Source organism: Clupea harengus, chromosome 8 (genome assembly GCF_900700415.2).
Source record: "Clupea harengus chromosome 8, Ch_v2.0.2, whole genome shotgun sequence".
Lineage (NCBI taxonomy): Eukaryota > Metazoa > Chordata > Actinopteri > Clupeiformes > Clupeidae > Clupea > Clupea harengus.
The window spans coordinates 29,688,565-29,704,301 of record NC_045159.1 but is presented as its reverse complement, the minus strand read 5'-3'; the positions used below and the strand labels follow the sequence as shown (position 1 = coordinate 29,704,301).

Genomic DNA, 15,737 nt, shown 5'->3' with positions numbered 1-15,737 from the left:
TAGGCTACATCAAGTCTACTACCAACTAAGACACCAGATTTTAATTTCCTTCAGTTATTTATGTTATGTATTCATACATTCCAACTGGAGTGTTCAGTGGTAAGTCAGAGAGGCTACCCTGGATGGTGCCTCAGTGAAATGTGACTGCTTATCAGGGGTAGTGGCCACAGTGCAAAACTGACAAAATGGTCACCTTCCTTTCTGCTCTCTGTCATATTTTAAGAATGTAATGGTGATGTCTTACAATTTAACAGCTGAAGTCCATTAGACAAGTAGCTTAATTAATGCTTAATTAAACCCTAGATGTAATACATTTTTGAAAATAATTACAGCTACTGCGGGATTTTGGCACAAATGAGACAAAAGCAACGTTTTTTAACCCTCGTGTTCCACCTCTACACTCAACCCACGTGTTTCGCTGACTCAGGCTGAGAGAAGTATAAAAGCAACCTCTCAGAAGCTGAAGAGACAGTTCTCCAGAGACACTCTGAAGATCTACAACTGGTGAGTAAGTGTTGACTCCACAAGTTGTGCTGTTTGTCTTGATAAAGAAAGAACAAAGCAACAGATGAAAAGGAGGCATATTGTAACCTTCATAGTTAGTGATGATATAAGGAATTATATCATGTATATACGTACAGTTTAATTAGTGTGTACTTCATCATAATAATGATAATTATTATTATTAGTTGTAGTAGTAGAGGTAGGAGTAGTAGTAGTAAGTAGAAAGTAAGATCACGTAAGTTGTTCAGTGCAAAAGCTGATGGTCAGCTGTAATTGAGCTGCGATTGGTGAGTTTATAAATATCTTGTATAAGGTGAGGCTTGGTTCCTTTATTCAATTGACGACACTCATTTGGCCATTTGATAATGTTTTCTTCATTTAAATAAGACATTTTCTGAAATGAAATGATAAATGTCTCATAAAGGCTATATTGTTTTTCACTCGAATATAAGAGGTAAAGATTCCACAATATGGTAGTGGCACTGTATGTAAAGCGGGAGATGATGTAAAGATTTGTGTTTTGTCTTTTTTTCAGATTTCAAACAGATCACTGCTGTCTGCTGTAGCTTTTCCTCGTTCCAGAATACATCGGTAAGAAACGTGAACAATCCTAGGTAACGACCTCAACAATTAATAATATCGTTGATATTTAAATATATCATATGAGGGATTTGTGGACTGACATTTTAAGGCTGAGAGCAGCATTATTGCTCACCAAATAGACACTCTTAAGGGTGAGGGGATATTGATGGTCATGCATATTTTCTCAGGGACACTTTGTCACTGTTGCGGAGGTGCTTGTTTATATTTAAAATTAATTCAGCAGTCTCTAGCAATCAAAGACATGTTATGGTCTCACTTTACATTACGTGTACAATTATCAGATAATTATTATTCAATAGTGAATTGATAAGTAGAATGTAAATTATTGCATTTAGAGTTAGGATTAGGAGAGAGAATTGAAAGATTGTCCTTTTATGGAAAATTCTGGATTGGAAACATCAACTGTTAAACTGTTTTATGACAGAACTGAATTCTAGCTCTGAAGTTAGTTGCAATTGCAGGATTTAGTTAAGGACTCGATAAAATGCCTGTCTGTTGGGCAGGGTGTCAGTTTCTCCTGCTACGGTGAGGAATCACTATTATCAACACAATATTATCAACACTATTATCAACACTTATCAACACTATTATCAACACTATTATCAACACTATTATCAAAACTATTATCAACACTATTATCAACACTATTATTAACACTATTATCAAAACTATTATCAACACTTTTATCAACACTATGGAAAGTGCTGAGGAGTGATGATTAGGAGATTATTACTGTTAATAGCGTAGTTAAAGTTTCCTCTGTGTTGGGTCTGTGTCCCTTTGTCCTCCAAAGGTGGTGATGTTTTATTATTATTATTATTATTATTATTATTATTATTATTATCATTAATAATAATAATAATAATAATAATTAACTTTATTTGTATAGCACCTTTCATACAAAACAATGCAGCTCAAAGTGCTTAACAGCAAAGGAATTACGTGCACAAAGAAATTACATGCACAGTGATCCACATAAAAATAAACATAAAACATAAAAACTAGGATAGAGTGCATAAAATAAAATAAAATGAACATAAAAACAGGGATAGAGTGCATACAGATTTATGATAAAAAATTGAATACATAAAATGCATAACATAGGATAGAAAATAAAACTCTGCAGAGATATAGTTTATTTAACCCCTTAATATTACGTTATATCACAATGAAGATAAAAAATAAAACATAAAAATAATAATAATAATAATAATACATTAAAAATATTTACATAGAAATGGTGCGAAGTCGTAGTTAAAGGCTAAGGTGAAGAGATACATTTTTAGTTTTCTTTTATAAATGTTTAGCTAGCTGGCTTCCCTGATATCTATAGGCAGTATGTTCCATAGCTTTGGGGCGTAATTGACAAAGGCTGCGTCCCTGATTTCCTTACGGCTGTTGCTGGGAACCTCCAATAAACCAGCATTAGATGATCGCAGTGTTCTTGAAGTATTTGACAAGGGAGTTTGCAATGTAACTTGGTCTTAGCCCATTAAGGGATAAATGTTACTGGAAGCCAGTGCAGAGCAGCTAAAACTGGACTAATGTGCTCTCCCTTCTCTTGGTGGTTGATAGCCGAGCTGCAGAGTTTTGAATAAGCTGAGGTCTCTCAGTTGTTTTTTTCGGGAAGCCAGTTAGAATTGCATTACAATAATCGAGCCGGCTTGAAATAAAGGCATGAATCAGTTTTTCAGCATCATTTTTTATTTATAAATGGTAGTACTTTAGCTATGTTTGTAAGGTGGACAAATTATGTTTTCGTCATCTTGTTAATGTGGTACTTGAAGCTTAGATCTTCAAGTTCAAGTCACTTATGCTTGCCTACAGAGTGCTTACTGGTTCTGCTCCCACCTACCTAAATGCTCTTGTAAGGGCAAATGTTACACCCAGGACGCTGCGCTCGTCTAGTGAGCGTCGTTTGGCACTGCCGTCCGTGCAAGCACGGCAATCCAGACTATTTTCATTTGTAGTTCCACGTTGGTGGAACGAACTGCCTAGTACTACCAGAGCAGGGGCGTCCCTCTCTACCTTCAAGAAGCTTTTGAAGACCCAACTCTTCAGAGAGCACCTCCCCTCCTAACTGGCACCTGACTAGCGCTTAACTTGCACTTCAGCAGTTACATTCCTGCACTTCTTTTTCCTTTTTTCTAGGTCGTTGTTTTTCTAATTCTCATGTAAAGTAGTATTTATTGTTACACCATGCTTTTTATTGCTCTTAGCTTGACTGTTCTCTCCCTTGTACGTCGCTTTGGACAAAAGCGTCTGCTAAATGACTAAATGTAAATGTAAATGTAGATCTGAATCTAAGATAACACCAAGATTTGTAACTTCAGATTTAATCCAGGAAGTTCATTTTCCCAGATTATTAAACAGCATTTCTCTTTTAGTCTTAATAGGATCTCAGTTTTGTCCACGTGAAACTTTAAGAAATTATTGCTCATCCACTTATTTATCACCAAAAGACAGGTAGTAATGGAGTTTATAGCTGCAGCATCATTTGGTTCAGCAGAGATGTACAGTCAGTGGCGGTTCTAGACAATTTTTGCTAGGGGGCCAAGGAGGGGCCAGTGTTTAACCAGAGGGGCACATGATTTCTGTAACCAATAGTAGCTAGGTAGTCATATATAATAATATATAGTAATAATAATATAATAATTATAATAATAATATTATAATAGTATTGTTTTCTGTTTATAGTTTCTTCAAATTTAGACTTTTAAAATGTAGTATTTTCTAATTCTAGTGGTTGGTTAGCTGGCGAACACAGTCATGACAACGAACATATCATCATACAAAATTGCCCCACCAGAAATTTCGGGCTAAAATCGCCACTGCTATTCACACTAAAATCTAAGCATGTGCTTTTTTATGTGATGTCTCCTTTAGGATTTGTTTTTGGCGTTAAATAATGAAGTGTGAATAATTACTGTGTCTTATCAAACCTAAACTCTCCTGAGCAAGCTAGCGAGCTGTAGCTGATAGCACATCTAAATGAGACAGAAGGACAGCGATATTTGGAAAAGGCATTTATTAGGGATGCACCGATACCACTTTTTTACAAACCGATACGAGTACGAGTATTTTTATTCGTGTACTTGCCGATACCGAGTACCGATACCGATACTTCTTAGATTTGGTCTCCATGAAAGTGCAATTAATTTGGAGGCAGATTTTATTTTATCCTCTGCAGATTATGTCAAGCCTATAGTACAAAATTAACAGAAGGCTATCCCAAGCCAAAAATAAACAGAGTGGTTGTGGTTTTAACACACAAAAAAAGCCTTCAAACAGACAATATCATCACATGAGACAAAATGCAAATATAACCAGATAAAGGCAATTCAATTTGCTGCATAGTTAACAACACAGTCTGCTTAACAAAAAGTGAACAGAACTATTACTGGATTAGCACAAGAGCACATTTCAGTTACAAAAGGATCAGAAGAATCTCCTGCTCAAGTACACAAACAATCACTTAACCTATGTGGCACAGTCTTTCTCTCTACCTCTCTCTCTGTGTGTGCGTGCGCGTTTTTTTCTTTTGCAAGACGTCAGTTAAGATTGGTTGCTTCGGTCTTGCGCCACTAGCATCAGTGAACGCTGTGTACTTAGCACTATGGTGTGTCTTCAGATGTTTAATCAAATTGCTTGTGTTAAACAAAGTACTTTCCTTTCCGCCCCTCCACACCGTAGCAGTGCAGATCTTACACTGTGCCTTACTCCTGTCGTCGTCATTTATCTTAAAATGAGCCCAAATCGCCGTTAAGGCAGCTCAACGGAATTGCTAATCGCTAACGAGATGCTAGCAGCTAAATTTAGCGAAACCTGTATACTGAAATACTTTGACACTATGACAAACTTTCCTAACACAGTCAAACATCAAGCAAATGCAACACAAGACGGCAAATAAGCTACTTACTAGTCTGGCAGAGAGTGGTAGGACAGGTAGGACAATAAATCACATTTTGCGTCAGCATAGCCCGGCCAGTTTGATGCAGTGAAATACTGATGAGTGGTATCGGTGCTTGGTATCGGCAATTCAAAACGAGTACGAGTACGAGAATTTTAACGAAGTATCGGCACCGATACCGATACTGGTATCGGTATCGGTGCATCCCTAGCATTTATTATTGGAAGCCGAAAGCCAGTTTTATCAAAACATGACCATTTATTTAAAAACGAGGATAATGTTGTCACAGTGGACATATGTTGACGTAGAGCCTTATGCTGTTAGCCGTTTACAAGATAATTAAATATAACATTAAATTAGGGTGACCAGATTTGAGTTTGTGAAAAAGAGGACACTTGTCGCGGGACCCCGCCCCCTCCCCCTCGATGGAGTTTTTGGACATATTTTTCACATGCAGATGACCCCGCACCCTCCCCGCGACGAAGTTTTGACATCTTTTTTACATGCAGATGTCACATTTTTGAAAATATCCTTTTAAATAGTGTCCTCTACTGGGCTTTAGGAAGAGAAATTCATTAATTTAGATTTAAAATATGGCACACCAATAAACATATTGAAGACATCTGCTGAGATAGGTGCTAATTATACTGTAGCATGGTAGGGATTTGCAGCTCAAGTGAGTAGGTTAACGTTGTAGGCTAGAGTTCACCAGCTAGTTATAGCTGGCGGAACTACTGAGTAGGGTAGCATACCCACATGATCAATGAACCGGCATGATAAAAGAGAGCCACGACATCTATAATTAACCCGTGATTTAACCATTTCGTTTCTTTTACTATTTAAAACTTCATGTGCTATACCTTTATATCCAGCAGCTGATTATGGCAGCTTTCACCAGCTTCGGTCGGACAGTCGCTCCAAGTCTGTTAACTAGACGTTATGACCGTCTGTCTGCACGCTCGCAAGGCTCGCTCACTCACTCACGACCAAACAGAGCCGTGCACTTGCCACCACAGTCTCAAACAGGCGGGATTCCTGTGCTACTCGAGTCTATTTTATTTCTAACTCTAAAAATTAAACAAAATAAGTCTATTAAATAGGTTGTTAGGTGTTAATTTGACGATCTCAAAAAAACAAAAACAAAAAATATATATATATATATTTTTTGGGGGGGCTAAGGAAACTTTTGGGGGGGCTCCAGCTCCATCTAGGGATATATACGCCACTGGTTACGCACCATGCCATTCTTAAAATTTCTGTTTCTGTTCACATCCCCAATCACGTCACCAACCAAATGCCAGCCATCACGTAATTGACGCTACATTCATCACAGTATCAAAGGCACAAAATGATCGCATTTGGAGGATAATTTTCCTATCTGGCAACACTGGGAAGGCGGTCGACCAATGACAGTTCTCTCTACAGTCAGAGCTCGCGCAAGAAGGTGGAACGTAAGGGACATACCCTTTCCTAAACTTGTAAGGGCGTAATAATTAGTTTGTGAAAGACCCAGAGAAACACAAATATCTTACGAGGTAAAATCCCGGACGTTTTTGGAATCCCTGCCGGACGCATTTTTTAGGTCTCGAAAAGAGGACATGTCCGGGTAAAAGAGGACGTCTGGTCACCCTAATTAAATATACCCACATTATGCGTTAAGACAAGCCCCATATGTTGACGCAGAGCCTTATGCTGTTAGCCATTTACAACATAATTAAATATAACATTAAATATACCCACATTATGCGCTAAGACAAGCCCCATATGTTGACGTTTAAACCGTTTACAACATTATTAAATATTACGTTAAATAAACCTACATTATGCATTAAGACAAGCCAGACATAGACATATATATGTCTATGAAGCCAGATATGTTGATGTTGAGCCTTATGCTGTAAACCGTTTTGTTGTCTGGGCATGCGCGATTATGTTGAGCCTTATGCCGTAAACCGTTTGTGTCTGAGCATGCGCAATGTGAGGGACTACCACCTGCTAAAGGACTACCGTCCGGTAGCGACACACAGCTCTCATTCACCTGTCAGACTACAGTGTTTGGGTGCGCCGCTTTGATTTACCCGTGTAGAACGTTGCGTCGTATTAGTTCCGCTTTTGGCGCTCAGGTGTAAAATCAAAATAAATTCATAATTTTTGTATTTGGTCAGCACGGGGTGGCCAGGGACATGTCTACGGGGGCATGGGCCACCCCAGGCCTCCGTGTAGAACCGCCACTGTGTACAGTTGCGTGTCATCCGCATAACTATGGAAACATACATTGTGTTCTCTAATGATGTCCCCAAGTGACAGCATGTATAGTGAGAATAATAATGGACCAAGGAAAGATGTCATGTTTCTTATACACATGATCTCCAGACGTAAAACTTTCTCCCTTTGATGTATGTTCTGAACCAGTCAGAGTCAGAAAGCCCAACTAACTTTTCAAGACGATTGATTAGGATGTCATGATCTAATTAAAATTTCTCCAGGATATTGTTTTCTTTAAGAAAGGAGTTTATTTCCACTGAAACTATCTTTTCAAGTATTTTACTAATGAATGGAAGATTTGAAATGAGCCTATAGTTGGTCAGTGCATTACCATCTAGGTTGGGTTTCTTTAGTATGAGTTTTACAACAGCTGTTTTGAAGGCATCTGGGAAGATGCCTGTTTGAAGAGATGTATTAATAATCTTCAGGACATGACTTGAAACACTGTCGAACACCTGCCTAAAAAATGCCGTAGGTACAGGGTCAATACATGAGGTGGAGGAGTTGCACCGAGTGACAGTCTTGCAAAGATCCATCAATGTGATGCAGGTGAAATTTCCCATGGTTACATCTTTTTTTACAGTGTTTTCTGAGGCTATCTGCGTTATCATCAGAAATAGTACTGGCTCTAATTAAGTGGTTCTCAAACTTTTTCTGTCATTCCCCACTTTGAACATGGGGGCCTTTTCAAGCCCCACCTCTCCCTCATCGCTCCCATAAAATGGTAGGCCAAGCCTTAAAATTCATTATTGGATCCACAGCCTGCTCCCTCCATATGGCCAGTATAGGGACTGCAGGCAGGGTGCGCAGGGCACAGGGGGTCGTAACACCTCCCTCCCCAAGAAGGTTCCTCCCAGGAAACCTGAAAAAAAAAGAGAAAAGAGCCCCGTGACCCCGTCCCATCTCCGGGCCCCACCATCCTGGGTCCTTGAAAAACTGAAGGAGACATGAGAAGAACAGGTCACAGAACCATTTTATTCAAGCCGCACCCCTCTTTTTTTACAGTGTGGCATGCTAATTACTACAGTCGTGATCCAAACAACACTTCCCCATAGTGTAGGGATCAGCTAAATTAGGTCGAAAAGGACTGAAGGGCAACACGGCTAGGACCTGATCCCCTTTCTCAAAACACTGTGCGTTGCGACCAAAAGAGCGCTGCATCTTACACGTTGATTTCGCTAGCGCCTTTTTCGCAGCAGCACGGGTTTGATAGAGGTGCCTAGAGCCACCTATATAGCCCTGCACATTAGCAGGAGGCTGCCTAGTGCTACAATCAGTGTCTGATTCCCTATAGACACTATGACCATTCCCAGGTCCGGTGTGGACCAACTCCACTGGGCCAGATTCAGTCCCCACAACTGAACGGCCATTAACACAGTTATATTTCCCTCTTGTGCGAGTCTGGCTGTTGACTGGAGAAGCAACCCTCTTACCTTCAACAGTTTTACTGATCACCACAGAGCGACAACGTAACCGCTCCTGTTCCTCAGCTTCCTGTAGCTGTTTAGAAATAGGAAAAACAGGAGGAAAATGTGTTGCGCACCCATCAAGCGTGTCAGATGCCGGTGGAACGCTTACCATAACAGGTGGCAGTGCCACCTTAGTAAGTTCCCAGACCCTCCCCCCAGCTAAGTCATTTCCCAGGATGAACTCTACCCCAGGCACAGGCAGAGATGCACACACCCCAACCACTACATGGCCGGTGACTAAGCCAGAGGAAAGCTGGACATGATGTAAAGGTAACTTTCTAAAACCCATTTCAATGCCTCTAACGAGTGCATGACTTCCTGTGGCAGTCCTGGCTGAGAGAGGCAGCACTCCCCCCAACAGGACCGACTGTGCAGCCCCTGTATCCCTCAGGATGCGCACAGGCACACTACTTTGGCCTGGCAGAGACACTGACCCTATGCTTATGAAAGGAGAGTAGTCCGCTTTCTCGCTAGAACCACCCTCATGCGAACAGGCACTTCCAACACAGCCACAGTTAGTCCTGCATTGCGAAGCTGCAACCAAAGCCACAGTCTTACATTGGTCGTTCTGGTATGCATGACAGTCCGATATTTTGTGTCCAGGGTTTCTGCAATAAAAACACACAATGTCAAAGTTTCCACCAGTCGCCCCACTAGGACTCCTTGGGGGAGACGCAGGGTAAGGCCCTGCCACAACAGGCCTTGGTTTACCCTGGTAGGGAGCCCTGTTCCTAAAGCCATCACCTGATCTGTTGGGCTGCATGTTACGGTGTGTCAAAGCGAACTCATCCGCCAGCACAGCTGCTTCAGCCAGTGTGTTAACTTTCTGCTCATTGAGGTATGTTGTAATCACCTCAGGGACGCAGTTCTTAAACTCCTCAAGGAGGATGAGCTCCCTAAGTAACTCCAGAGAGTCTACTTGTTTAGAGGTACACCACCGATTAAATAAGCGCTCTTTTTCACGAGCAAACTCAATGAAGGTGTGCTGGTCCCACTTTCTGCACTGTCGAAACCTCTGCCGATATGCCTCAGGAACCAACTCGTACGCCTTCAGAATCGCAGCCTTTACCACCTCATAATCTGCGGACTGTACAAGAGGCACAGAGGCATAGATTTCTTGAGCCTTGCCTACCAACACACACTGGAGTAGTGAGGTCCAGATCTCTTTGGGCCATTTTAGGGAGGTAGCCACCCTCTCAAAATGAGGGAAGTATTTATCCACATCCCTCTCAGAGAAGGGTGGTACCATCCTCATGTATCTACTAATGTCCCTTAATGCTGTATGAGACGGTGACTGTTCACCAGGAGAGGTTGGAATTTCAATTCCTTTGGCTGCAAGTTCTAATTCTAACCGGCGGAGGTCGAACTGCCTTTGCCGCTCATCATTTTCGAACTGCCTCTGCCGCTCAATATTTTCATATTCCAGCTTTCTTAAGGCGAATTCTTTGTCAATGGCCATTTCCCTTAGCCTAAGTTCACTATCAGATCTAGGTGTTGTAGAGACCTGGGCTGTAACTGGGTCCTCTCTTTTTGCCGCCATTACCTCTCTGTCAATCAAAAAGTCCTTAACGGCTTCATACACCGTAGCCTTTGCTTTTTTAATTTGACTAGTTAGTTCTATTTCGTAATGCTCTGCTATTTGCAGTAGCTGTTCTTTTGTACAAGTCTTCAACATTTCCTCAGAGGGCTGAGCAACAAACTCCTCCATGTTGAAAGACATTTTGCTAACTAAACAACAGCAAACAGGGCACTACAGAAAACCCAGTGTACTCAGGCAATCCCACAAAATAGACCTTACACACCACTACAGGCCTCTATCAAAACACCTCGAAGATGCAAACGTGGTTACACTATTGCCAGTTATTTCCCACACAAAAACTTTAGTAATGAAGAGAAAAGGGAACCCCCCCCCCTTCAGATAATAACAGGAGACTTGTCCTACCTACCAGCAGTGAACCTCCGTAGTATCAACGGTTCTCTTTATAATTTTCTTTAAACGGAGAACCTAATCGAGGGAACTAAACCAAGTGTAAAACCCTAGTTTAACAGATTTCCCCAGAATAACCCAACACCGTGATACAGCACACGTCAGCAATGCTAAGCAGACAGTTGATCACTATAATCTGTCGCTTTTTTTAAACGGAGATTTGTTTTAACGCTACGCAAGCTCCCACAGCCATACCTAACTGCCAAACTCCTTTAAACAAATGTACCGATGTACTGCAAATTCTTCAGACCACCTGAAGTCAACTAATAACAAGCCACCGCTCATATATTAAATGCCCAGCTTCTCAACTAACCGTCTCTCACAAAAAACACACACAATTGAGGGGGGGAATTACCATACTCACCACGGTATCAACGTTCATCCGTACACTCCAGCCCTGTATTTACTATCCTTTCCTACACCTGTCGCTTCAGAAACATGCTGAGCTAGAGGTGCACTGTTCTCAAATGAGTGCAGCCGTACTCACGTACCCCTGACGAGAGTTCAAACAATACCCGCCCAGGATTGTTTCCACGACGAGAAGTAGAATCAAAACACGCAACACAAAAAAACGCAAAACAACAAACCAGTGCTCGATGGAAGGATCTGGTGATCAAACTGAGCCACTGCTTCCTACCTGGAGTATACGGAGGTAGATGATACCGGTACCAAAAACCTGACTAAGTGAGCCACGCACTCCACGCAGAATTGGGAAAAAAAAGATCTATTTCGAACGAGCCCCCAATTTATGTTACGACCGGCTCGTGGGTTGCAACATAAACACGGTAGAGACAGACAATGGTGTAGTTGTAAACAGCAAGACGAATTTATTAACTACTGAGATTAATCCAAGGTAAAATTAGGGGTTGCCAAGATGCGTGGATGGCGTGTCGTGGGTTGTAGGGTGAGTAGGGAGGCGTTGCCAAAAGGGTGTGTGAGAGTAGCGGGAAGCTGAGAAGGCCTCCATCAGACGTAAGCAGTGGCTTTATATTCCTGGCAACCAGGTGTGGATATCACTGCTCATCAATGCTGGTTGTACGGTCCAGCAATCCTGCTCCCCTCCATATGGCCAGTATAGGGACTGCAGGCAGGGGTGCGCAGGGCACAGGGGGTCGTAACAGTCAATTATTGAAATAACCTCAAGTAATAACAAATAGCATCTTATTTAGGTCAGCAAATTGAATGCTTGGAGTGATTTAATGTTTCATGTTGTAGTGTATTGTTGTTATGGACACGCACACATGGACGGATTATGAAACCATGGGTCAGGACGTGTAACAAAATACACCGCTTCCAACCACAAATAAGAGATACATTTAAGCCACCTCTGATATTAACAAATACAAAGTCTAAAAACAATTGACAGCAAGCAAAGTTAATAACAGCGACTGGTTTAGGCCCCCACTGAGCTCATGGGCCCTTGGCCCATTCGGTAATCCATCCCTGCACGCACACAGTATTGTATTTCTTTCTGTTGACGGTCTTTTACTTTGACATCATACTCGTCTCGTGGGATAGGGAACAATTGTGACGTTAGTAACGCACATATCTACTAAGCCTCTATTAAATTATGCTTTTCCTCACACCCTCGAAAACAATGACTAAAATTATCTTCCGTTCATCGCGTCCATTCATGCCCCACCTGTCACGTCTCTGCGCCACACCAGTGGGGCACGCCCCACACTTTGAGAAAACGCTGCTCTAATTGAAGTTATCTTGTTGTTTTCTCAATCTCCCAGCATCACTCCTTGCTCCATTCTCTCACCACATGCAGTTGTCGGTTTTCTCCACACGGCAGCTCCATAGCAGTTCCACAATAGCATACAAGTATGCTCAGATATATGGGTTTGTCTAGGGGCTGGTTCCATGTGTGTGTCAGGAAGAGGAACAGTAGGGGTAGTTGGCCCTAGGTGTGCAGAGGTCAAACAGAGAGGGCTGGCTACTCACAATAACTTTATGCGCAGAGACTTTTGGCGCCAGTGTTCTTTATGTAAATTTGAGTGTGGATATTGGATATTTTGGATGGATCTTTAAGTGGCCATTCAACCTTTTGGTTCAAAATGAGTTCAAATAGTATATGTAAAACACCAATATTCTTCAGTATAGCACAACATGTCTAATAACATGCCCTTCAGTGTAATATGGACTTGGAAGAGTAAATATAACTATTAATTACTTGTACTAAACTACACTGGGCACATAGTACAAAGCAGGACATACAGGTTTTTTGGACACATCATCATTCATTGGTTATGACGTCCCTGTGCACTGCAGGTGTCATGTGACTGTTGTAATGCCTTTGAATTAGTCTCATAACATCAATTACAGTCAATTAAACAGTGTTGTATAATATTGTAATTCCAGTATTTCCGTCCTATGTACAGTATGCATTACCTGCACCTCAGACTAACAAGATTACGCAGCTAAAATTACTTTTTGAAAATACATACTTAAACCATAGAGATATTCAAGAGATATTCAATATTCGCAACCACTGCCTCAGTCAGATAATCAGCACTGTCAAAACTGCATGGAGATCTAGGACCTTGACCTTATCAACCTATATGCAATTGGATAGAGATTTATTTTGTTTGACCACAATGTATATTTGCATTTAGTTGTTCTTTTTTTAGCAATACATGACTGCAGTGACAGTAACATGAAATATAGTCACCCTTTCAATTTGTATTTTTTTAGGAAAGTTAACCATGGCATCCACTCAGATCATTAAGGCAAAAAAGTCTCTCACGACTGCAAGTAAGCTCCGTCATGACACTCAAATGATCATGCAGCCCTACGCCAACTGGGAAGAGCACTTGAGTCCAGCTCCTCTGTCAATTACTGTCCTGGGAGAGTTAATATTTATATCCTCCAAAGATGATTTCTCTATCAACCAAAATCCACCAAAGGATGGATTCCAGTTCATCAAGTACCCCAATTCATTCAGAGCGTGTCTCATGCAAGTGTGCAATGCTGGATGGTATGCTTTTAATGAAGCACACACCAGTATGGACCAGATTAGACTCCACACTGCAAACGTGCCACAGTATGTCAGAACGGCTACTGAGGTTATTCTCAAGAATGATGAAAGACTTTTTCAAGCTGTCCTGCCAGACACCTTAGCTAACATTGACAACATAGCCAGTGAATGTATGCGGCTGTCCAGCTGTACCAAGGACAGGTTTGAGATGGTCATTTCATTGGTTCATGAGATCCTTGAAGCAAGTACGAGTGCAAAAGAAGTTTACAATGAAGATCTCAAGAATGTAACACAAAAGATGGAAGAAAATGAAGTCCGCAGGGACTCAAAGATTGAAACAGACAAAAGAACAGCAGAAGACTTAAAGAACTATAGGTCTAAACTGGATGCTGCTGAGAAGCTGTTCGACAAAGCAATGAAGTCAATGCCAAGCGGATGGGACATGATTGGGATGAATCTGGTAGAGGGACTCGCAGAGAGTCTTAATACTCTAGTTTCTGGCTTAACCAATTTAGTGACCTTCAACTTTGATAAAATGGGAGGCAAGGAAGGCAAAGGCAAAGGCTCAGCGCAGAAACCAGGCACAGAAAAGGAGAAGATGGATTTATACTTTGCAGTGAAGGATGTGTACGAACAGTCAGGCACCATCCAGAGATTGGCTGAGCAATTGAAGGGTCTGACGGCGGAAAGCAAAATTGATTGGGTAGGCTTGTATGACCAGAAAGATAAAAAAGCAAAGAGTGATTTCACAAAAGAAATGCTGGAGGAAGTCAAAAACATCATTACCTCATTTAAAGGCTCAGATGCAAAAAACACAGCACTAGAAATCTGCGGAAAAGGCATATCCATTTGCACAGAGATGGCAAGCATTGCCCCCAAAGGAGAATGTGAAGCCTCAAAAGAACAACAGCTGATTGAAGAAATTGCAAAACTGCATGAACAAGCTCAGACCTTCAACACAAAAGGCAAGGAAGTCACTAAGACAACACCTTTTCCCCCGACACCACCAGGGCTATCCCAAGCACAAAGCAAAGGTAAGAAGTCAGCATCAACGTTTGCTGCAGAAAATGCAAGAGTCCAGATAGAGGAGACCAGAAAAGCCCTGGACACTGCTAGACAAATGTACAGCACAGCCGTGGAGAGATTTGAGAAGAACAAAGAGGAGTTGACTGAAATTTTGGTCACTCTGAAAAACTGTGACGCCAAGAAGATAGACTTTAAGACGACCTTGGAGATTCTAGCTCAGGGTCTTACTGCCCTGGGAAAAGTGAAGGAGCAGTGGGAGAAGATGGTGCGTTTCTTTCAAATAGTGTCAACCATCATTAAAGCCTCCATGAATACTGCTATGAAATCGTTCACAGGCACAGCCAAACAGGCCTCTGAGTACTCTAGCAGCGCCTTCCTGAAGGACATGGTCTACAGCCAAGCATTCCAAGTCTCCAACGTTGCCAGTCTGGTGAACATGATTTCAAGCACATACACGGAAGTGTCTGAGAAGTACATCATGGATAGGGTCAGCAGCCTAGGAAGACTCATGGCCCTGGATCAGAACAGTCCAGAGTTTGACGTGGAACGTAAACAATTACAAGACGGTTGTGTGGAAGCCCAGCGTGGTATACTAGCCCTGGTCCAGAAGAACAAGACTGACTTCAACCTGAAGACAGAGGAACGTATGGTCCAGCTTGAAGAGCTGCAGGTTCTGTTACCCCCACCTACAAAAGAGGAAGAGGAGAAAGTCAAGCGGATCGTCAACTCGCCTTCTGAGGAAATCGACCAGTTTGCCTAAAAATTCACTTCTGAGGGAGAAAGAAGACAAAGTTTGTTGCATGGCGCCCTGATGAAATTTCTATTCTATTTCTTTAAATCTGTAATGTTTTTCTTTTCTGTGCAAGAATGCTAGCTTTTTTATCCTCATTTTCTCAAACGTGTATACTAGAGACAACTCGAGGCAGAGTTGAAGGTGAAAGAGTCTGTAGTGAGCTAGACATATGTAATACCAAAATGGGGGCAATCCTCTAA

General features: G+C 41.6%; 1 protein-coding gene across 1 annotated transcript; it reads left to right on the top strand.

The window, feature by feature from the left end:
* The first annotated feature begins 456 nt into the window (after positions 1-456).
* Positions 457-15,504, top strand: LOC105900662. The gene is made up of 3 exons (XM_031572771.1): positions 457-504; positions 1,040-1,095; positions 13,436-15,504. Exon 3 carries the CDS (start codon positions 13,447-13,449, stop codon positions 15,502-15,504), a length of 2,058 nt encoding a protein of 685 aa, XP_031428631.1. The 5' UTR covers positions 457-504; positions 1,040-1,095; positions 13,436-13,446.
* The last annotated feature ends 233 nt before the right edge of the window (positions 15,505-15,737 follow it).